This window comes from Calonectris borealis, chromosome 4 (assembly GCF_964195595.1).
Source record: "Calonectris borealis chromosome 4, bCalBor7.hap1.2, whole genome shotgun sequence".
Lineage (NCBI taxonomy): Eukaryota > Metazoa > Chordata > Aves > Procellariiformes > Procellariidae > Calonectris > Calonectris borealis.
The window spans coordinates 47,030,550-47,056,391 of NC_134315.1; the positions used below are offsets into that span (position 1 = coordinate 47,030,550).

General features: G+C 37.1%; 1 protein-coding gene across 8 annotated transcripts in view; it reads right to left on the minus strand.

Moving 5' to 3' along the window:
- RAPGEF2 (Rap guanine nucleotide exchange factor 2) overlaps positions 1 to 25,842 on the minus strand; it is a 186,803-nt gene that overhangs the window by 34,164 nt on the left and 126,797 nt on the right. For all 8 annotated transcript variants that reach the window (XM_075149409.1, XM_075149407.1, XM_075149411.1 and 5 more), the window contains 4 exons: positions 13,821 to 13,952; positions 4,379 to 4,556; positions 1,953 to 2,089; positions 1,239 to 1,397 (listed from right to left, as the gene is read on the minus strand). In XM_075149409.1, coding sequence (XP_075005510.1) covers positions 1,239 to 1,397; positions 1,953 to 2,089; positions 4,379 to 4,556; positions 13,821 to 13,952 — 606 coding nt within the window. The remainder of the gene's footprint in view (positions 1 to 1,238; positions 1,398 to 1,952; positions 2,090 to 4,378; positions 4,557 to 13,820; positions 13,953 to 25,842) is intronic.

Here is a 25,842-nt window from a genome sequence, read left to right on the forward strand (position 1 = left end):
CAGGCACACAGAAACAAATTACTTCTGGATTAAAGCATACAGCAGGAAAAAATATATTCTACAATCATCTGCTCAGCCAAGAATAAGTGCAAGAATAAATATCTGAAGAATATTCCTAGCACCTACACTACGCAAATATAATTAAGACCACCGACGACAACTTCGGGAAAAAAAAATACTGTATATACTATGAATTGTCTTCTGTAACTTGTTGAAAGTTTTATACCTTTTTGGGGGCAAATACTCAAGATTAAACTGTCATCTTATACGAACTTGGGTATTTAACTGAAAGGAAATGACAGTGTTTCTTCTGATTGAAAAGTTGATAAATGATCATGTACATACTTAGGACAAAGGCATGAGATTCACAGAGATAGTATCTTCTCCTGCATCCGTCATAATTCATTTACATACCTTTTCTATGCAGCTAGTAGTAGCTGAAACAGAACTCCCATAGTTTGGATTTTTTGCAAAACATTGCCCTAACAAGATACCATTTATGCATTTTTTTCAAGTTAGATGGGCAGACTAAACAGGTGACTACATGAACAAACATTTATACCCATTTCAAATAGCATCTACTGGAAGCTAATTAGCCATCAGGAGCAAGCAAAATGTTAATTCACCCAGGGTTTGGCTATCATCATCTTGATGGGAATAAGTAAACAGCAACCACATATCCAGATCAGGCTAGTTAGTAGTTTTATGCTACGAGAAGCGTTCCTTAAATCTAACTACTTGTGTTACAGCAAACATCAAGGCATTTTTCCTTGAAAGGCCAGATTGGCTGAAAGTAGATTTTCTACTCAAACCATGGGACAGAGAGCTTTTATTACTTTAAGATTCAGTAGCTGAGTTGAGTAAGGAAGAATGGCTATTACCTGTAGCAGTAAAAGAGCCTGTAATGGCTAATGGATCTTGAGATCCTAAGGGAAAGTTTGAAGCAATGGATATATGCAACAGGCTGCTGGACCACAAGTTCTGGAGAAAGCATGTAAACAAACCACTTAATCCAAAATGAGTAGGAGAATTCAATTTCCCAAAATGTGGGTACGCAGGAGCCATATTTCCCAACTATTGTACAGGGTTACACGCTGGAGATTTTACATATATTCAGTTTAAAATAAAACGGGGTCTGGCTGTTGAGTTGCATTATGCCTGACTTTGAGTTGCATTATGCCTGATTTTGAGTTGCATTATGTACGTGATTTTGCGTGTATTACAGTCCGACACACTACCTGGCAGTCATCCACTTTGGTTCTCATCACTCCTTTCATATATTCCTTCTCCATGGTAGGGGAAACACCAAAACTGTTCCCCATGCAGAGTATCTCTGTTCTTCCATCAGGGTACGTCACCTCCACAGAGCCATTCAAAATGACTGACCAGGAATCCAGCTACAAATCAAACGTTGCAGGATACATGAAGACTGAATCACTTAACATTGTAATATTATACTATATAGATACAACCCTTACCATTTTTCCAAAGGAAAAGTTATTTTTAGCACCTATTAAAAACATTTATTAGCTAGTTTACCTTAAATGTGCAGCTATTTTCAGCTCAAGAAAACTGGAATACTATGTTTAACTATAATGTTAAGAGTTTATGTAAGACTGTAAAAAAAAAAAATTTTAAAAAAGGGAAAAAAAGGCAAAATAAAACATTAAACATTGAAATAAACATTGAAATAAACTCCCAAAATCAGCTCCAACAGGCAGGAAGCATTTTGTACATTATGAAGAGTATTTTCTTATGCTTTTATTGCGTAAGAAATGTTGTGCGAGTGCTTAAACAAAAGCCTTCAAACCAATGCAGAACAAAAAAAGGCAGAGTTTACCTGATCAATGTTACTTTTCTTTTTTAATTTTTAAGCAGCAAAAGAGGACCTTAACCCTGTGGAATCTGGGATGTCTGCTATAGTAGGAGAGTCCAAAGTAACTTCTACTGACCTCTTCTCCATCGTTTAGTACAATAGTTCCTGCTCTCTCCACAACTGCAAACACCATTACAGCACAGAGCTCTCTCCTCACTGACATTGTCATGTTGGCAAAAGCAGGCAATTGATGCATGAATTCCAGTAGTTGTTCTGAAGGAGAAAAAGCCCACTGAGTCGTGCATGTCAAAACAAGAAAGCACAGCAGAGGCAGTTCTTTAGCAAGATGCCCGAGGCTACTTAAGCTAAAATGCTGCACAATCGTTTCTGTATACTAATAAATCATGTACAGTGGCCTGTTGTAATTACTGGGTATTCTGTAGACACAGACTGGCTCATCATATCATCAATAAAAGCCCTGCAAAGTAAAAGTCAGTATAATGGAAGAATTGTAATGTAATCGAGAGCTCTGAATACAACCAATGAAATTGTAATACTCCAGCCAGCCAGGGCAGCAAGTCCATGAAGACTACGATAGGCCTATATAAAACACAGCAAGACATTAAGAAGGGAAATTGCACAAAACTGAGCAAGTTCATTGGTAAAGCCACCCTTTCCTAGGCTAGACCTAACAGTAAATTGTACATGATCATCATCTGGCACATTCAGAAAGTTCCAGATAGAACAGGATTACTGTCTTAAAGGAGACTACTGCTGCTCTGTATGCAGTGGAGTTGCACTTGTACTCAGCTGTGAACTTCTCCCGTATTTTCACCTTTTACATTGATCATAACTACAGAGCTCAATTTTTCTTGGTAGTCCTGCTGAGGGATTATATGCCCTAAGCGCTAGACATTTTTGCATTCAGTTTGATCTAAAAAACCTACTGAAAGTAGTCAATAGGACCCCATCTTTTCCCTAAATTTTTATTCACTCAGAATCACTGAATGGTTGAGGTTGGAAGGGACCTCTGGAGGTCATCGGGTCAAACCTTCCTGCTCAAGCAGGGCCACCTACAGCCAATTGCCCAGGACCGTGTCCAGATGGCTTCTGAATACTCCAAGGAGGGAGACCTCTCTACCACCTCTCTGCGCAACCTGTGCAGTGCTCAGCCACTCTCACAGTAAAAAAAAGTGTTTCCTGGTCAGAGACAAAGCCTCCTGTGTTTCAGTTTGTGCCCACTGCCTCTGGTCCTCTCACTGGGCACTACTGGGAAGAGCCTGGCTCTGTCTTCTTTACACCTTCGCTCCGGGTACTTGTACACATTGATGATATCCCCCTGAGTCTTCTCTTCTCCAGGCTGAACAGTCCCAGATCTCTTAGACCTTTGTCATCTAAGAGATGCTTCAGTCCCTTAATCATCTGATAATCAACTTTAATCATCATTGCACCTCGAATATTGTGTTCAGTTTTGGGCCCCTCACTACAAGAAGGACATGGAGGTGCTGGAGCGTGTCCAGAGGAGGGCAACGAAGCTGGTGAAGGGCCTGGAGCACAAGTCTTATGAGGAGCGGCTGAGGGAACTGGGGTTGTTTAGCCTGGAGAAGAGGAGGCTGAGAGGAGACCTCATCGCACTCTACAACTACCTGAAAGGAGGTTGTAGCGAGGTGGGTGTTGGTCTCTTCTCCCAAGTAACTAGCGATAGGACAAGAGGAAATGGCCTCAAGTTGTGCCAAGGGAGGTTTAGATTGGACATTAGGAAAAATTTCTTTACTGAAAGAGTGGTCAGGCCTTGGAACAGGCTGCCCAGGGAAGTGGTGGAGTCACCATCCCTGGAGGTATTTAAAAGACGTGTAGATGAGGCCCTTAGGGACATGGTGTAGTGGGCATGGTGGTGTTGGGTTGACGGTTGGACACGATGATCTTAAAGGTCTTTTCCAACCTGTATGATTCTATGATTTAGTCATACTTTGAAAAAAATTAAAACTCAGCCAGTGAAACAGATTAGATTATAAATTGTAGGAATTTGAATTCTAATTCTGCTTTGCTTTCAATGTATTAGCCTTACGTTAACATAGCACATTAGTTTGATTAGATGCACATTTACGTAAAGGTCTTAACGGCTCCAATGTTTAACACAAATGTATCTCTGTGGTTAAAAACAGACAGAACATCACAACTTACAATTAAAAAATGTAATGTGATAAGCATCCAGTGTTGACATTAATGTTGACTTTGCTAAGGTTCTAACTGCTTTCCAGTACACAATGATGTTTACCTCATAAACCAGTTCTGATATCAATTAGAAGTTGAAGCTTGAGATCTAAAGGGCCAGCAACTAATAGTTTTCACCCATATTATGTGTGTTTTCCTCTTCTTCTTTGGCTGTACTCATTCACTGGCTGAATTTATGGCATTTATGAATCACCTTACAGAATAAACACTAAAGTTACCATCTACAACAGCCAATGATTAAAATAAAACCTCAAGCTCAAAAAATAATTCTTTTTTTGGTGAAGGAGAACAAGTTTGACAGTATTCTACTACATTGCAATTACTTACCAATGTCATCATCTGTCCTGTCTATTGGGTCTTTCTCCAAGCAGTCTCTAACAATATCCCTACTCATCAAAGGATCCGACGCCCTTTCAATGTCTTCTTCATCATCATCATCCTCAGAATCCACTGCTGTCTCTGGCAACCCACTGAGATCCATATCACCAGCCTCACTTTCTGTAGCCTAAATTAATGTATAAACAATTAAAAAAAAAAAAAAAAAAGAAAACATTCAAATGTCTTCTTCACTGCTACAGTTTTCTAGTTAAAGATACAGAAATGAATTCTATCACCTAACAGATCACTCAAATCACTCAATATTTTTTATATTGCTTTTTTCTTTACGTATTTTCTTAGAACAACCAACCATTAATCAAGCCAAAACCATTGTTTAAACAGGGCTTTTAACACTTGTTTCAATCAGCCACACATAAACTGGATTCAACATACATTATTTAATCAGTGGGTCTTGGGGGAATTGAAGGCAGTTATATTTCAAGGAACAATTTCTTGGAATATTATCTGAATATATTTTTTTAAAACAAACAGTTCATTTAAAACAGTTTGTTTCTGTTCCCGCCCCAACTTTACATTTTCAGACACTTAGGAATGCAATGTAATTTTAAGTAGACAGTTTTGGGGAAGTAAGTGCAGCATCAAAACGCTACAGGAATTTTGCTATCTCCCAGTAACCTAGGACCGTATTTTTGGTTTTTTTACAATTCCAGCTGAACATAGTTAAATATGGCTTTCATTTGCTGATAAACAGTGTAAGAATATACAGATGCAGAAAAAACGCAAAGTCACTGCTTAAACACCACAGATGGACTACACAGAATATCTGGCAAACTTAACCTCCATTAAATTGTATTAAAATGAAGGAAAACATAGTCCATATATAGCCTGAGGTCATTAGTATAGCACCTAAAGGTAAATACATTTTAATGATTCAGTTTTAAGACCAACCACTTAATAAATCCCACCAACATTTGTCTGTCACGGCTGATAAAGCTGCTTTTTCTCAGAACCTGATTTAATACCACAGCAGCTGCCAAGGCTTGGCTACGACAATTTTTAAGGAAATGCATGCTTCTAATGAGCAAGTTTTAAGGCATGGCTTGAGAAATCAAGTTTCACATGCCTTATAGGGATGGTTTGTTTCTGAGACTCTGGAAGCACAGAATGCATTCATATCTACTTTACAAATATTACCTGGGACAAACAGCTACTAAAGCCTGTTTTACCGATCTGTCTCTCAGACTGGTAAAAAAAAACCCACTCAAAACTAGGTCACCCTCCAAACACAGAGAAGGTAAGACAAATTACATTGGTGTTTTCGCAGAATCATCCTCCCTATGCCTCACTAGCTGCGGCTGACATCTGTTACTTTAATGCCATTATACACAGCCACCTTATGAACGGTAGCATATGGCTGGAGACGGATCAGGGCAGCTAGTGTCATTCTTAAATGCTTCCGTCCTACAGCACAACACAAGCTTTGTAACAGGGTCTTGTTAATATAAAAAGCATGATAACAGCACCCACACAATATTCAACTTATTCTCATTTTGGTTTTGTTCTTGGGGTTTTTTTTGGGTGTTTTTTTTAAGAAAAAAATGCTGAGCATTTCTTGAACAGGATAAAGAAGGGTGTTATACTGGCATACAATCAAATCACAAAAATGATAGCACTGATGATAGCAGTATTTCCATTAGGAGTCTTACTGTGCTTAACATGCATGTTCCCTATGATCTATTTGAAACCAGTTGCTCTAACTATTCTTACAAAATAGCCTTCATCAAAAGTGACTGGTGGAAAAATTAGTGACGATGAGTCAGTAAAGACAGAGCTTATGACACTGATCTGTCAGAATCAGAAGTCTCCAACAGTGACAATTCCAGTGACAGTGGGACTGACTAATTCACAGTCATTTTGCAAACCTTCCCATTACTAACGAGTGCCCCTCCTACCTGCCCAGATTAAGCTCTCTCAAAAGCACGTTAGTAAAATGAATGCAGAACTAAATTTAGTCACACAATGCTAACATACATAATAAAACTCCACATTGTACAAAATCTGATTATTAAAAGACAAGTTATTTGACTGTCTTAAAATGATAAAACAAAACTTGACAGAAGTTGAAGCTCCATTATCAAGAAAAGTTGATGTTATTTAAAAAAAACTCTCACGCCGAAATTAAATGCAACTTTGTATTCAGAAAATCCTTTAAAAATACTACTAAAGGCTACAAGCATTTCCTGAAGATCATCACTTTTTACAGAGCTAATTAAATCTTTTTGAGAACTTAAATTATTGGTAGAAACCTGAATGATAAAGCAATTATTTCTAACTTAGTAGTTATCAAAAAATACAAACCAGTGCAACAAAGCTCAGAATTGAATGCAATAATCCACAGAGTAGTAAGAAAATTTATTAATTTAACTCAGGACGCCTTTAAAAATAAACCTTATATTTTGAGAAAAAAAAAATACATTTTTTTCAAGCAATTTTCTGAAAATGTTATAATTATGCAAAATTTAGCAAAGGAACACAAATATAGCCTTTCCACACAGGCAATATGCATTCACAGTAGTAAAGAATCAAACAACTCACCCCATGAGGACTCCTTCTGTTTATACAAACAAAATAGTTATGCATGAGTTTCATTACATTATTAAGAATAATTGGATCTGTCTTCAGTGAAAAGCATGCACCAATTTATCTAAAAAAACATTGCAAATAGCTTCTTCAGGCTTAGTAGCATCAAGTATGACATTAAAGATTCAAGGTCCTCTTGCTGACACATTAAACTTCATAACCCACCTACTTTGAGTACTTTTGTACTCCCTCACGTGTTAGAAAAATCAAGGATGTCCACACAGGTACCCTTAGTTATGAAGCAATAGCCATGCACTTGTGTAAGACTAAAGGGAAAAACTCGATTAGCTCCTTTGAGGACAAAGGCTTCCTTATAAAACCCAGCAGTAGAAAATCCAGAACACAAGGTGAATACCCTACAGAATTTGTACTGCAGTCAATCTTGAGGCTTAGAGCTTCCCAGGGCATTCAATCAAGGATGAAATACACCTCAGAAATCAGTGCTTTCCTAGGTGCATGTTGTCCTTTGTTTCTTGGATAATAAGAGAAATTAGCTTCACTTAAATAAATCTAAAGAGATTGCAGGTAAGAAAAATGCTAGTTGCAGCTTAAAGTACACAACAATGTCTCTCCAAAGTCTGAACACCAGTTGCAATAAAAATTTTCTTCGCAGTTGGAAAGATGGCATGAAAAATTTGCTGAAGCTTCAAAGGAATCACATGATGACAGTCTAATATTTTATTTGTCACATCACCAACAAGAGAGTCAGGAGACTTAAGACAGACAATTTCAAGCTTGAGGTGAAGAGTTATTTCACATTTGGTACCTAAGGAGACCTGCCCAATTTTAAGCAGTGTCTATAAAGGCTAATATTGTAGTAATACCAAAATGGTTGTTCCAACTGCTAAGGATCTCCAAGACCAAATTCACTTCTAGATTTGAGTAATAACAGCTAATTAAACAAATACCATGGAATAACTAAGAAAAGATGGACAGTAAAGGAGCCTTGTTTAAGTCTTCTCAGTTAGCCTTTGGCTCCTTGACTGATTCTAGGAGGAAAAAATAATATTAAAAAAAAAAATTAAAAAAAGAACTATCATTCATTCCCCTTAGGTCAAACTGGGCAGACTGGGGAAATGGAAGACCCTGTTGCTCCCTTTAGACTGGTATGAGAGGAAACTGATTAAGCCTAACTCTACTGGTCTTTCATTTTTTGGAGGCATCATGAACATGGACATAATGAGAGAGGTGACGGACTACATGAACAGCTAAAGAAGATGACCTCCTTTACTGCCTCATTTCCTTCTCCAGCCAATTTTTGGGTATCTGTTGAGAAAAATATCAGAAGAGGCTAAGGAGGATGTTGGCTTATCCAACAGATCTATGCCTTTACAATCAAGTAACTCTCCCGCCCGTATTATAACTGCTTCATCACACACGCCTACACACACATACCAGCTTTACTATGGGAAAGAAAGTGGGAAGACTTGCAGAACTGCTTACAAGATGACTGGCTCTGTTTTAGGTGGCCTTCACGGTTTTCTTTTTTACACTGGTTTGGGGAAAAAGCTTCCAACTGATCTTAAAAATATAAAGAGAAGACTAGAAACCCCTTAAAACTAACCACATTAACTACTGATCTCTTAGTATTTTGAACAGAATATTTTAGCGTAGATTTTTAAAAATTTTTATTTTAACCACTTTCTTTAGGAAACGTTAAGGAAAAAAATGCATCATTTTGAATAATAAATCCCCTTTGTGACTAATGTCACCACCTAAATCCATAATCCAAAATCTCCAAAAGTGCAAGAGAAAAATACTGGGGGGAAAAAATAAAAAATGAAAAAAGCATAGAAGACACTTGTTGCGCAAACCAGAAATATGTTCATTGCCTGCTGCAGTCCAAGTCCATGAAGCTAAGAAAGAAAGCAGCAAAACTCAGCTCAAAAAAACCACTCCCACCTTATTTTTTGATCATTGTAGTTTAAGGGCTAAAAAATAAACTAAAAAATTAAATTAAGAATGTTTATTAGTGAAAACATTCATTTTTTACTTCATAATTTATAAGCCGATACTGATACAAAACACCAAGACACTGGCACTATACCTCCCGTGAAATCACTTGCAAAAGTTCCATTAGCTTGAAAGATTTCCTCCTGTCATTATAGAGGCACATTGGATCCAGCTTTTCCACAGAGAGAAAACATGGCTGGGGTTTTGTTTTACATTAGGTTTCAACTCACTGGGCAAAAGTTTACAACAGAAATAAATTGCTATGAAATTCAATCCATGTAATTACAATTATGTTTGTTAAAGGATTATCATATATATAACAATCAATTATAACTATAACATGCACACAAACCATATATAAATCTAAGGTAGTAAAATTGTTTTTTTCATACTCTACTAACATGAGTGCAAATGGCCATGAAATACCTTAAAACTCCTTCAGTCTAAGATTTTTACTGCTCTCTCTCTCTTCATGTTTATTCCTTCATTACCTACTACAAAATTTACAGCAGCCCACATCTGTCACAGGAGTCAGTCTGAGCACTACTCCTCCCTAGAGATGGAAAAATGTAATAATCCAGACAACGCACACCAGGAACAGCGTCCTCCCCTACTGCCAACTAATTGCCATTTTTTTCAAAAAGAAGCAACGTTTGGTGAGACCACAGGCATACAGAACAAGGACTCCAACAGTTACTCCTAGGCTATTAATTGCAGAATAGATTAGAGGACCCAAACTCACCAAGAGGGATAAGGCACCACACAGGACTTAGCCGAAACTGTGGGGGGGAGTTCAGTAGGACCTAGTTTACCTGAGCCGTTTCAGACATCCTTGCATTACCCAGAGCCCTGCACTGCAGAGGCTGATAGAGTCAGAGAGACTGACAACCTTAGGGTAAAACCCCTTTATTTTGCCTACGGCAACTTAAGGGCAGGCTGCGTGGACTCTCCGGTTTGAGAGAGAAAGGTTTGGGCGCTCTCAGGAAGACTTTCTGGAAGGTGGACCTTTCTTCTAAGAGTTACCGTATCAGACTTGTGAGAAAACAAAGTTGACATCTTGAAAATTTCCAAGCAATACACGCATCCTGGGAGGGCCTCGGAAAGGACGTTCCCGGTTTCCTGTACCGCCGGGAGTATCTGGGCAGGCACCGGGGGGCACGTAGGGCCGGCAGGAAGCCACCGGGCTGAGGACAGGATAAGGCAAAGAAAGGCTGGCAAAGGAAAGGGCCGAGCCACCACGACAACGCCTTCCCAAAACAGGGAGGGGGAATAACACGCGTTCACGGGCTTAAATCTCCTCGCTCTCAAACCAGGATCATCATCTGGTAATATACGTGACAGGTATAGGAAGCATTTAGGAGCATACAGGAACAGGTATATGCTTCCATATGGGAAGCATTAACTACGCACGAGAAACAGGAGTGAGCAGCCGCACATGAGAAGCGGCAGTGAACGATCTGCTTCGCCAAATCAACACAAGTATTGTTCTTGGCAAATACAAGCCGGCACACAATCTATTACACTCAGCATCCCCTTCCTCTCCAGTCACATTACAGAGTTAGTCACTTCATGAACTTATTTCCTAAAATAAAAGTAACAACGTTTAAGGACCTTACTGATTGGCACCTGAAATGTTTCTGAGACTTGGGTGGGGTAAACACAGAGGATTTTTTATTTTATTTTGGTAAGTACTTCTTATCCTAAAAGAAGTTCTTTCATGTGCAACATTTGACAAACAAATTTAGTTACAGCATTAATATTTAAAAGGAAATATTCTCAGCTCAATGCTGAAAGCATCTGAAGATTCAGCTTCATGATTTATTTAAAAAAAAAAAATCTTAAAAGGCCATGAATATATTTTCACTGCAAACAGCTGCTCTTAAGGTTACAGACTAAAACTTACTAGGATACAAAACTTGACATATCATTAACTCAGATTTCAACAGTAAAGATCTGATTAACAGAATAATTGGGGGAAAAAAAAAACATTTCTTTTATTTATCGATTGAAAGATAAGATGGCAATCTTTCTAAATCATTCCTTTCTACTTAGGCATAATGAAGAGAAGTCCATTCTACTGAATAGAAAAATGACATTATATACAAAACATAAGAATCAGAGGAACAACGATATTGAGCTTTGCCTAAGACCCATTAAAATTGAAGTAAAAAAATAACATGTAGATCATTTGGTTATGGTTTACTGATTTTGAATAAACACTTGAGAAAGAATTAAAAGGAAAATAATTGAAAGAGAATGATCCAATCTCAGTTTCAAAAAGTATTTCTGTTTATTTAATCCTTGACTTGACCTGAGAGAACTGAAATTACAGCCATTCTATTTTGTTGTGGCTTTTTTTTGGCAGTACTTTAATCTAACTTAACATTGCTACATTACAAACCTTTACAACTGAAATTGAGGTAAGAAATTAATGATTTACCACAATACAAGAAATCATTAAATCAAACAATACTTGGTACCATAAAGTTAAATTGAATAATTTAAGAACCTTAAGTTTATCAGTTTCCACACCTGAACTTATCAATTCATTTTTTTAATAAATGTTTCTTCAAGTATGTGTATTAATACAAAAACATGGGGCTACATTCCACAATACATGCTCATATTTCTCAATGTTGATAATGACATTGGTCATTTTAATAATTACTGTGACATTGTACAATTACACAGTTCTCAATACATCTGTGCCAAGACATCTTTAAATGAGGTATTAACTGTAGATTTATTTAAGAAACCAGACAATATTTTTTAAGATCACCAAGAATGACAAGGTATCCTCAATTTTTTTTTTAATTCAATTGAAAAGAATATTAAAAAAAGTAAATGTTCTCCATGTAAATACTTCACAAAACAATTAACTCTCTTCAAACACCAACCATCCCATTGATTCCATTATTGCAAACAAAACTTATTATGGGAGTCATACACCAGGTTGGTGACTACAGAAAGACGTATTTCTCTGAAGCTTCTGTACGCTATTGTTTTTTAAATTTCCCAGAAATTCAATGATCCTTTTCACAGTTATAAAAGTTTTGCTGAAACTCTGCAAAAACTTACTTCCAACTTATCTAGAGAGTATCTGTATGACTATAACTAAATGCCACCTACAACTGTGTCTCTAGAGGTACTTCTTATTTTTATGTTAAAATGTAAAATCTTTGGAATGAAGGGTATGAAAATCTATAGAAGACTTGAAGAACAAAGCTGATTTTACATCTTCTTCACCCTCACAGTATAAAACTAAACCCTGTCTCGAAGTAATCCTCTCTCAGAAGAAATTCTGACAAAACATACTTGACTGGCATATGCTATGCCTAAAGTGTTCAGTTACTTTGACATTTTTCACAAAAATAAACCTTTACATTATTGCAATTACTATCTAAATTGAACTGGGACCTTTTTATAGTCTATCTTCTCCCACAGAAAAGCCTACAAGCTTATTCACCTGAAGCAAACTACATGCCACAGCTATGCTCACAACTGAACTTGTGTGTATTTGTATAGATGATGCTTTTCCCATTGTTTAAGTGGCTACATCTGCATTTTTAAAAGCATCCCAAACAAACATTATTGCTCTTCTAGTAAACAGTACTTCATGTAGAACTGGCCTCGTTAAATTATTTACGATTGTTTTGATAGAACAATATTTTTTACGATTGTTTTGATAGAACAACATTTTAATTAGATTTGATTAATTTTTTTCAGAATAACAAACTGCTATAGTTTCTTATCAGAAGGGCAAATCCTCCTCTTCGACACTGCAGGAACTGTAAACATCAAATGAAGGATCTAGACCTTTTATTTCAGATTTTTTTCTAATTTTTATTTACATGAAGCTGACACACCCCAAAGTGTGTCCCAAGGGACCTTCTGGATCAGTTTCACAGTAAATCTCTCCAAACTCAAGCTGCTCCAAACAACGAGCATAGATCTTTATGACACGAAGTGCCCCCAAAAGTATAACAACTTAAAAAGTCTCACCAGTCAACCTCTCCATCTTTCCCAGGACAGCCAGAAGAGATGCTGGCACCAGGTCTCTACAGGGTGGGGAAACTGGAATATGCCCCTCAAGTCAGGCCAGCACAGGCTGCTCACTGCACATTTCTTTCTCCCTACCCCTGAATATGTTCTAGATTTTGAAGTTCACACCTTTAAGAACTGTAAAATACAGCATCAAGAAGAAAAACCCCTCACATTACAAGGTCCTAAATCTATAGTTTTGAAATTCTGATCCAGCTTTTAATCATAACGCCCAGCTCATGTGCACCTTCCATCATGAGATCTCCAAGTCTAGTCTTCTAGCACTAAACGTCATAGCTGTTGTTTTACACATGGAAAATTGGACAGACAGAAAGACGGGGTGAAGTGCTGGAGTCAGGAACAAACCCCCGTTACCTCCTAGGTCCCACCAGGGACCTCTGCTGGAGAGGCCACACTGGCTCTCCATGCTGAAGTTCAGGAACATTTCCTCCCCCAAAATCACAGATTACAAACAAAATTAATGAAGCACAATCCTGAAATGTTGCCAAACACTACACCTCTACATTGCTGACTTGGATCCTGACAAACTAAGGCAACACACACACCTCATGTGGCTGTGCTGCAGATTACTGGCTGAGCTTTCACAAACATCAGATCTAGTATGCGGCAGATAAAACCCTGAAATTATTATGATTCAAACAAAATATTTTTTTTTGAAATCTGTTGAGTGCTGCTCGAGACAAAAACTGACAATACGCAATAGCACAGGCGTTCAGCTATTAATGTCAAAACTGTTGGCAATTGCACCTCCCATGAGCATCCATTCCAGTCTTACCTGGTAGATATCAGAAAGGCTGCTGCTTCCTGAATCACTAGTGATGCTACATCCTGAGTGACTAGATGAAACGTGGGTCACCTGTGGGTGGAGACTGTCAGTAAGGTGCAGCTTTGTGAAATCTGCAGGAAGCTATAGGTGGAGCAGAAAAAGCATCATTACAATTTGAGGTAGATACACAGCAAAATGAATTCAAATCATTTATGTCACACTTTACTCTCTGCCAGTACCAAGTGTATTAGGAATACCACTGGGGCTTGAGAATGCAGCAGAAAAGTTTGAGTTTTGCAATTTTTTTTAATTCATGCAAGGTCAGCAAAATACCACCAAATTGCTGCAAATGAAGAGATTTTTAAAAACTATGTATCTGAGGACAAAGCAATAACCCTTATGCCAAAACTGTTCATTATCTTGCTATGGGATTTGGATAGAATTAAAGCGCATATGAGTATTGTGCTAATTTCAATATCAGTGGTTTCCTGTAGAATGGGGATTAACACCGAGTAAAGTCACATGCTTTAAAAAAAGCAAGCACTGCTCTGGATTTGGCTAACTCTTTTGCTTCTGAAGTTGACAAAGTACATTAGTGACAAGTAAAATCCAAGACACTGAGCTGTTATACTTTGAGCCAAATACTACGATGGCAAATAGGAAATGTGGGAAGACTGACACAACTGCAAAGAGCTACAATCCTGCAATGAGTGTGCTCACACACGGTGCTGAAGAACGAACCGAGGCAGTTTGATCATTTAACAATCATCCATCAAGATTTGTGACGTGTATTTTCACTGTTGCTTTATGCACACAGCTCCCATGAAAATCTTTATGAACTGTAAACATTGCCAGACTGCAGAAAGCAAACTTTGATAAAGGAAAATATTTGCTGTCTGAAGAAGTATTTAAATGCTATTTCAGGGGCAAATTACTCCTCTCCCTAAGAAACTTGCATCCCACCACTAGTTGATAAAAGTATGTTAATGTATCAATTTTGGTATGCAATAAATACTTCGATAATTTAAAAAAACTTTCCTCATTAAATTTGTTTGTTTGTTTCAACTCAGACAAGGTAGATACTCTCTCCAAAAGTGTGTTTGTACCAAGAATATCATATGCAGTGTGTCCATCCCTGTCAGTTATGAACGCTACCTTGGTGCTATTACTGTTCTCCCTGGATGGAAATGAAAATAAGAGCTGATTCAGCATTAAGATATAATAAGTCAATCAGTATAAAAGGTTATGAAAAAAGTCATCTGCAAGTCACAAGAGAATGTGCTTGAGAAAATGATTAGCTCTATACGGCTAAAGGTACTGAATGCTTTTAGTGCTGTTTGCCTGGTTTAAGTCTGTTTATGGAACATGCCTTGAACAAATCTTGGCTTTAGGATCTGTGCTGAAAGTACAGACAACGGGAAACCTTAGCCTTATTTAGACTGACTGGCATTTCCTATTCTAATACACCTGAAAAGGATTTCTTCCTTATTACAGCATGACTGCCTCGGTGATAGCAAAAATGGCTACCTTTTAAACAATTTTTCTTAGTATTTTACTTGAAAGAGGGGCAAAAAACAGGAACCAGACATTAATCATCCTAAAAACCTTCAGTAAGCCCAGAGCTAGAGTTGATCTTCATATACCAATCAACAAAGAAAGGGCAATTAACAAAAGCAATACTCTAATACATGCAGCCATGGATGCTGCCTCCAGAAAAATCTAGTTATGCTCACGACTGTTGATGATATACCAGAAGGGGAAAATACAGCATTAAGGAGTGCATTAGTTATAGTATCTGTCATCTCTGCTACTTCCCTTTTCAATGTGTAAGTTTGAATTATCACAGTATATACTGATATTCAGGCCACTATATCCATTTTTTATCATGATTCGAGACATTCTACAAATAAGTATACATTCCATAGGCAGAATGTATACTAAATGAACCACCACAGCTCTTGCAATGTGTTGATGACTACTCCTAAAAGTACCATAAGTACCATCTCTCAGAATTAAAGCAGTCCAGGTTTATTTCCAAGTAGAAATCCTACATATTATTTTAAGATACATGCACAAATCATCTAAGATTCACACATTTAATAACTTACAAAGATATAGTATTTTGAGAGTTTTACATTTTATAAAGTAATAACTATTTCAACCCCAAATAAATATTAACTCCATAGGGAGGTGCATGTCAACACAGTCTTGCGCCCAGCCAAACGCGTTCAATTTTTCAAAGTGCCCTGCAAATATCTCCATGTCATTAACAATTGCATTTATATTTTATCAATGCAATAAAAATTCTTAAGAACCTTACATCAAAGCAAATCCAGTTAGTATGTTAAAAAATGAAATCAAGCTATGTTTAATATAATGACTGCACTTAGTAGTTTAAATTAACAGCAAGGATTTATGTCTTGTTACTACACAGGCAACAGGAAGAGGGAAGGAATTCCACAGTAACTGATGAAACACATTGTAAATACAAGCAAGCCTTCTGAATTTTTTTGGCTGTGGACAATCAGCTGAATGTTTGGTGATTACTGGTTTCAGAATAACTCCTCAGTCAAAGCCGTGCTGCGTGAGCTGGACTTGCCAAGAGGTGACAGCAGAAGATCAGAAGCAGGCATTTTACTTAGGGCAACCTAACGAGTCACTTTGATCCTAATCAAATAGGACTATTCACAAGCAGAAAGCACATGCTCACATCTTTGCAGAATACATCTCTCTGCTACATGCCCAAAAGCGGCATCCACTTTTACTGCCCTACCCCCAAATAAGTTAAGGTGAGAAGTTGTGCAAGGAAAAAACAGAATACAAAAATTAAATAAGCTGAAACATTTAAATCATGAGCTCAAAGAAAAGTGCGTGTGAGAAATACATGCGTTTCTACCTTAGTCACATACTGCTATTTAAAATATTTAATGTACAGAGTTGTACACAATGGGGGAAAAAAAAAGCACTGATGACAATGAAAAACGACACGTGCTTAAGCCTTCTATGTTAAAGGCTACACCTGTCACCCCCGGAGCACAATGTTCAATAAATGGTTTTGGTAAGCAGAGCAAGAATAAAATGCAATGTTCAACAACCTCAGTAGCACCAGCAACCAGCACAAAGTTGTCTGGCCCTAACCCGGGTATTTACACCTAATTTCTTACTTGCAGTGGAACATGATTAGAAAACAACATCATGAAACTCTGCTATTATATCCAGTGAAAAAAACGGCAAGGAACATCAGTTCTGCTTTTCGGAAACGTAAGACAGTTAACTTCACTACAACAGGTATATTTGCTGTGCTATTGAATATCACTTTTTAATGAAATTTTTAAGTACTCAGTGCTTGTATTCAGCTATCATTCCATCCAACAGTTTAGTACTGATTTTAGTATTCAGTATCACAGTAAAAATAAAGGTTTTCACATAACCTTTTAAAGCGCGTACAAGGCTAGTATGTAGCACATGCCTTATCCTCCAGATCATGCAGCAATATGAGAAAGTCTAAGGACAATACCCTTTGCTTCAGTAACATCAGCTGTAACAAACTAAAGACACCACAAATGGCATCAGAACCAAAGAGACATTTTTATCTTGTTTTGCATTTTCATTAAATGCTGGCTAGTTTTAAGGAGTCATTCAAAGTAATAAGGAACAAAAGCAACTTGTATATTTTACATAACAAGCACTTATTTTTCTGTGACAACACTAGACTACAGCTTTGCTGAAGCCAGCAACTACCTATTTCTTAACTTTGTTACTGAACACTTGGAGTCGCAGCATCAGAACGAGCTAGCAGACAGTAAAAACATGGCAAAGTAATTTAGAAAAATAAATGCATGAGTCGTTCTTAAGTAAATATAGTTTCATTACACTCCGTTAAACAATTAATAGTCATTAAAAGCGTCAGATAACTGTCCTCATAACCTATTTTCGGGACAAACTTCAATAAGGGAGAAAACGTTAAGGCTACATATGCATAGAACTAATGAAGTATGACATAACAGGGGAAAAAAGTTTTTAATACAAAGCGTGAACTGATAAAATAGTTAACACCAAAGCCCTAATCTTAATTTGACAGAGGTCAAAAGAGTATTTTATAAATATACGTATAGCTCTTAATAAGTGTGCATGCGTGCATACACATTTAAACAGTTTACACACATGTAAAGAAACCAGAGGAAAAACACTACATCTGGGAACTCCACGCTTTTACTTCTTGAAAACCATAAAACAAATGAAAACAATTATGTGAAACTATCTTAAGGACAAAGAGGTATCTCCATTTTGAACTGTACAATACTTTAAACCCTATCACATCTTCCTATCTTGAAAGCAGCATTTTATTACTTCCACCCTCAAAGTGAGTCACCGCTTTATGCATGCAAAGCTAACAATTACTTTGCTCTGAATACGTTCCTCCTATTTTAAGAACATCATGATTTTCTCCTACCCTACAGCGTGCCTTTCTGTATAACAAAAGGCAATGAATATACATGCTACTTCTGGGACTGTGCTGGGCTTCTCCTCTTTCTTAGTCTCTTGGCCAAATGCTTGCGCTCCGCTGCATTCTATGCAACTTCTACTCAAGAAATCGTTGGGCTCATCCTACTAATACAGTATTTTTTTAAAAAAAAATTAATATATTTTCAGAATATTTACTAGACAAGAAATTAAAATCTTCAGTTATATCATAATAAGGTATGAAAACAGCAAAACATGAGTGAATGATACCAAAATCCTTCCTTCATTTAAATAGTACTCCTCTATGGTTTTTTGTTGTGGATTTTTTTTTTTGTTTGGGTTTTGGCTTTGTTGTGGGTTTATTTTTTTATAAATGCAGTTATATGCGAAAACAACAAGTATAAATGCACCAATGGGAAAGATATGCACACAAATGTAATTCTAAAATACAGCAGGAATGCTGGTTGGAGAGCTCCAAATTACCATTCATTTTAGAGCAAACGTATCGGTAAGCATTTAATAAGCAAGGTCTTCTACTGAAGGCCGTTCAGCACTTTCTGAAAGATTTATAAAGCCTGCAAAGTGACTGAAGTACATCTGCAAAAAGATGGAATTTAAGAGAGCAAAGGTGTAACATTCTGTTATGCAATTCCCAAAGAATGATCCTGTAGGTTATTCAGTGCCACTGAGATAGGCCAAGCAAGTACAGTAGACATAAGATAACACAAAATATCACCTTTATAAATTATTTCCACTTTCTGAAATTAAAGAAACACAAGCAAACACTGATTCTCTAGCCTCTGAACACATGCATCTCAGAAACTTATTCTGTAGTATCTCTTTATTAATAAAATAATATAATAAAAGCCACCATAATAAAAAAAAAAAAGTCGTTTATTTCTTTTATAGATGATGAATTTAGACCCACAAATCTAAATAAGTAAATTACAAGAAAGTTATTCTGGTATTTTGTATTTTTTGGTAAAGGAAGAGCAACAGCAGCCAAATAAAATAAATACTATGCCTTTCCCATTTTTTTCCCCCACCAAGAGAGAAATTTTAAAATGTTTATTGCACTACAAGAGTCTAGATCACCAACCCAGTATTCTTCAGTATCCTATCAATTCAGTAACATTTAATTTCACTATTTTATGTAAATGTTCATTTTTATATTAAATGTTTGTAAGTCTGTTGTATGTGTTTTAAGGATATACCCAGATTTATGATATTTAATGACTGAAGGAAGAAATACTTCTAATATTTCATCAGCATGCTATTTCAACATATTTCTTTCACTAACCAAGAGAGACATCAAGGAAAACATTTTTATGGTTCAGTGATTTAAAACACAGCAGTCAATGTTAGTAATTACAGAATAATAAAGTAATTTCTATCGATTCTGTCCACAGACATGATGCAGGCTGACATCTCCAGTGCAGAGTTAAATTTAAAATAAAAGTTTAAGCTATATACAGTTCGAATTAGGATGCAATTCCCATGGAAGCAGGATTTCCTTCCACTTAGAGGTGGGATGGAAAACATTAAGAAGTTTCTATGTATTTTCTCTGAAAACTTCAGCGGGAGTTAAATAAAAATCTTCTGACTTGAATTATGTCTTCTGTATACCATTCACTTTATACAATAGTATCTCATGTATTTTGAATCTCCAAATTTTCCTCAAATAGACATCTTTATGTGAAACTGTGGCTCAAGCTTCATGAAGACCTATTCTTAAAAACATTCTTCATCTTGTGTACAACACAAGACACAACCCATGTTCTGAAAACATGGCATTTGGGTACTATTGGGGTTAAGCAGTTTATATACGCAGCAGAACACCTCTAACAAAAAAATATAAGCATTATAAGGATCTTTTCTGGCAAGCTCTTCATATTTTCCTGCACTGATACTTTGCTTTAAGTAGCCCCCTTAAAACTATTCAGAGGTTTAAGCTAACGCAACATGATCTGCTGGTCTCAGAGAGACAGCGAGACAGAGCAAGTACACAGGAACTTAATTTTGTTTCCCTTACAAAACACACAGTGACTGCCATTTACCGTACATCTCATAGCTCTCAGCAGCTAATCCTATGAGCATTTAATGCATTGAACACAATTATTCTTTCCTTGAAGGTTTATTGACTTCTGCAGGGGAACAGAGGTGGTGAAATGTAAATGAGTATCTGGGGAATGGAGAAAAGCTCTCAGGGACAATTCTTTACAAAGGAAAAGTATGAAATGCATCACTGACACAAACCCATTCTTATTTAATGTAACTACCTTATCTGTTTGTCCTGGTTTCAGCTGGGATAGAGTTAATTTTCTTCCTAGTAGTTGGTATAGTGCTGTGTTTTGGATTCAGTATGAGAATAATGTTGATAACACACCGATGTTGTAGTTGTTGCTAAGTAGTGTTTATACTGGTCAAGGACTTTTCAGCTTCCCATGGTCTGCCAGGTGCACGAGAAGCTGGGAGGGAGCATGGCCAGGACAGCTAACCCAACTGGCCAATAGGGTATTCCATACCATATGATGTCATGCTCAGCACATAAAGCTGGGGGAAGAAGAAGGAAAGGGGGGGACATTCGGAGTGATGGCGTTTGCCTTCCCAAGTAACCGTTACATGTGATGGAGCCCTGCTTTCCTGGAGATGGCTGAACACCTGCCTGCTGATGGGAAGTAGTAAATGAATTCCTCGTTTTGCTTTGCTTGCGTGTGCAGCTTTTGCTTTACCTGTTGAACTTTATCTCAACCCACGAGTTTTCTCACTTTTACCCTTCTGATTCTCTCCTCCATCCCACCAGGGGGGGAGTGAGCGAGCGGCTGGGTGGGGCTCAGTTGCCGGCTGGGGTTAAACCACAACACTGTTGTAGGATCAGATCTGTTAGTATTTGCTTTTTCTTTTGACAGCATTTATGTCACAGATTCAATGCAGCACTTTATATTCAAAAGTGCCTTCTTCAGGAAATCTGGCATGAACAATATTCCTTCTGCAAACACCAATGTCAATTTATTTATTTATCATACAGGTATTTACAGTGACTGAACTAGAAGAAAAAAAAATGCAGAATGGATTTGAACTAAATCATACCAAACTGAACTAAATCATACTGAACTAAAGCATACTAAATTTTCCAAAGCTCTTCTGAGGGTTTTGAAATTCTGAACTCAAACCATTATAATGTATTTAAAATAAACAACAACAAATCTGCAAGAACAGAATATTTTTATTTAGAACCTTATTCAGAAGTCTGTCTCAGTCAGAAAATACCTGGTAAAAGTACTTTTTTACAAATTTAGTACTTTTAAAATCCAGTATCTGTGGTGGTTTTAAAGTTAGAGCAGTTCTGCTCCAGGGATCAAAATAAAGAGACCGTTCTACAACTGTTTTGACTGTGGATTTAAGTACCAACAACTCTCTGGCAACCTCAACCGTGTGGAGAAGCATGGTCTCTCCTCTCACAACATTCAAGTAATTTTACCTCACCTAGCGTTAATAACAAAGCGGTGCTACTTGCACGGGATAGGCTGATTTTACAGAGAACACTGTTTCTCAGACACTGTGTACATTTTTTTCCACCTCCTTCACAGAAAAGGAGATCTGTGTCTCTGTATCTTCCATTTAATTGCTGAAAGATTTTTGTTCTACCTGCTAAAATTTTTCCCAAACAGTGCAGTGGAAGTGAAACCTTGCAGAACTGAGTATGAAGGCTTTTCAGGTCTTCCTCCTCTTTTCACTAACAGTATCTGGTATTTTATATTGATCAGTTTGGTTGGTTTTATAAATGCCTACAATTCAGATCAGATCCCATCCTTGAACAGTAGTTCAAAGTGTGAAAAGCAGAATCTCTATTCCAGTATATTATGTCTGCGTGTTTACAAGGACATACCATATCTCTGCCAGTAGTACCTGACCAAGCACTGGCATTTAGAGCCCTAACAGCCTGCACAGCCCATGCCCGCACACGAACTACCAGCTTCCCAAAAACACTGAATAAAATTGGGAAGGGAATTCATGTTGTGGAAATCTACATAATGAAAACTTAGAACTAGGGATAGGCACTCAATGATGATTGCAGCTTAGGCTGAAGGAAAGACCATTCTGCGGCATTTCAATTGACTTCTGAAATATCTCTAGGGTAGAAGCATAGAAAACTGAGCCCCACCTCTGAACTTCAGCAAAAGCTCCCCATTATTTAACAGCAGCAGACGTGGAGGACAAAAAAATTAATAAAGCCTGGCTTTGCAGAGATCTCTGTCTTGGGAATAACTGATTTTTCATACTAACAAAACGCATGTTCCAGCCGATGTTTTCCCACAGTTAGATATTTCTAAATACTTCCTCTTGTGGCTGTTTTGGTGTTTAATATGCTGAGAACTACTGCTGGGCTGGAAACTAAATGGCCTACTTCCAAAACTTTTGGAGACTTATAAGGTTAAATTTTGAACTCTTTGGCCTGTTACAAATAACTGTGGGAGAGGAAGGAACAGCGAACCTGGGCACAAACTTTGCTTCCACAGGAACTCGGGCAAAAGATTTATGCCTAAGGATGTAAAAGCAAAAAAAGTTCAAGAACACTTCATGTGGGCACATATGTTCACAGGAAATGTTAATTCAAACATTTTCAAGCATGATGTTTTAAATCCTGCAGAACATTTCAAGTAAGTGAGGGGATGCTCATGCACACCTCCTATACAGAGTCATTTTGGGTTTCTTATACAGCAGTCTAACAAGCGGACATGGGGGATGCTAAAGAGAAATTACACCAGCAGGGGTAAAACTGAGGACACCTGCAGCCACATTTTATTCTCAGCTTTAAAGCACCATTCAGGATTGAAAACCACTACAGAGAAGTAAAGAGTCTAGGCCAAAGGTGAAAACATCTATCCTGGGCACATTTTAAATGGTTAAAGCAAAGACCTATGATATGTATACATTTGAAGCCTCTATCAGCAGGGCGTACTTACAGCACGTGTTGCTTTCTTTGTTTTATACCTGATCATGGAATATTTCATTTCATGATTACAGCACTCTAGCCAATCTAACTAAGCTTGGTTAAGTTTTTCAAAACACTCATGAGGGGACATCTCAGTTTTGAACTGCAGCTGTTTAATGTGAACTACTGCAGTTTACTACTGAACTACAGCACTGAATTTTACTGCACTGAACTAGCTTACAATAGTAAAAGAAATCAAAGTGAATTGATTCTAGAATAAAGAAAAATTGAATTAAGAGCTACCCAAGTAATTTTTATTTTTTAAATAAAATGGATATGAAAAATGATAGATATAGGAAAGATCTTCGAATTCGCCTCTTCCCAAGTGGGGGAAAAAACCAAACGTGCTGGTAAAACCTGCTGGTAACGGTGCAAAGAGACACCCTTGGTACAAGGGATGAGCGGGACACTCTTCTGCGAGAGTAGGATGACTCCTACTTGGAATAAGAGAAATGAAATGCAGTATGGGAAGATGCGAGATTATGCACTTGGAGACAAAAACCAAGAATCTAGGAACTTCTCTGTCCGAAATCACTGTGAAAAGAGTTTCAGAGTATTCATTAATCAGAAGGTGACTGAACTGTTAAGGTGATGCAGCAGCCCGAGAACCCAATGAGATCACAGCATGCGTCACCAGAAATACAGAAGTTCTAGGCTATTCTCCATGGCCCCAGCAGAGACCTTATTTGGAAACGTAGCACACATTCCCAGCTATATGTTTTCAATAAAGATGGACTTAAAGCCATACACATACATAGGTTCAGAGAAGAACTATCAGGATTATCAGAAGCAGGAAGAATAGTATTTGAGAAAGTGCAAGAGGAGCATGGCTTATTCAGCCCAAGCTGAGGGAGGGTATGATCACTGTCTAGAAATAGGAAGGAGGAAAAAGAAATATTTGCAGTAAAAGGCAACGCAGGTGCAAAGCCTAACGAGCAGGAAGTTGAAAGAAGGTTCTATCTAATGAACCAGAGAGATCCTCAAAACCAGGCTCAACAGGAGCTGTGATAGAGAAGGCTTTCAAACTGAAGCTAGACAAAGTTCTGAGCGTGCTGTGCAACAGTGTGTAATGGCAGTGACCCAGAAAATCCCTTCCAGATCCATGTCACTCCTCCAAGCAGAAAAATCTCAAGCCAGCCTGTTTTTTTACATATCATTCAGAAGCAGACTAACCAAAGGAGGAAAAAAGACAAAAATCAACATGATTAACATCATAACATTTTAGATTTTCTTACTGGTAGCTTCTCAGTAAAGACTTAAGTATTCTGCACACTTCCAAGGAAAATATTTTTAGAAGATATAGATAGGTAGGAAGTTGCTGTGCACAGATGCAAAAACTGGAGATTTCCATTTGTACACTGAATCTTACCTTTATAAGATACCAAATTTATTGAAAGAGATTTGATGAAAATTTAAATGGAGACATGACAATTCACAAGTAATTAAATGGATAATTTTTTTTTTTTAATGTTTGATGGCTGCAGGCATGTTAATGTCACCCTTGGACTTTTAACTAAAGGATTATCTTTGCTTTATCATATCAAGGAATAGTTAATGAGGAAGTGGTTTTTGTTTGGTTTCCCCCCACAATGCAATTGCTTTTCAGTAACTTAAGCAATAGGAGAGGAACATGCATAATTTCTTCTGCTAATGACTGGCTCCAAATAAGAAATCATGCACTGCAACTACTTGTTTTCCATGTGCTTGCTCTACAATGGAAGTTTCCCGTATTTTCCTTGTCTGACAATGAAAGATGCACACTTTTGCTTCATCTCAAACAAAAAAAAAAATATGAAGAAATGCAATATTGCAGGATGCATATTCTCAACACACAAGAGCCTATCAAAGCACTTGCTCAACCTTGTTTTTAAGAATATTCTGATTGTAGCATTCTTTGATATAAAGCAAAAATGTGTATTACCATAATCAAAGTTTTGAGATTCTTAATTGCATAATAGTGAGTATTTCAAAATAATGATACAAAATTTTTAAAAAAAGAAAAGGCAAATAATTTTGCTTAAAAATGGGGATGATATTTTTAAAATAAAGTGATTTTTGAAAGAAACGTTATAGATAATACTTCTGAGACTGATGTACAGAGAGCAAAAGGTTTCATATTTGCATTATAAGTAATATATGTAATGTCTCACTGTTTTTCTGGATAACAAAAATAGCACAGCAATGAGATACATGACTGATGTTGCAAAATCTTAAAACAGTATGAATTTACCTTATCTATGATTTTTAATGCTATACTAACATGCCTACTAGTTTTATTACTTGATTTATGAGTTTTGAAAATGCAACTGTACTCATGCCATAGCAATATAACAGCAGTGAATGTTGCTATAACATCCCCAGCTTTGCTTGCTACACTATTTTATTCACATTTTCCCTCATATGGTAGCCAAAGAAAATTTCACACTGACAAAACTCTTAGAACTATACGTGGTATCATGCATTCCTAATGCCCTCAGATTTTTTCCATTCTGTTGCAGAGAACAAGATTCTGACTTCTTTGAACTACTACGAATATTTACTAGTTTGGGCAAAAGACCTACTTGGTGTGCT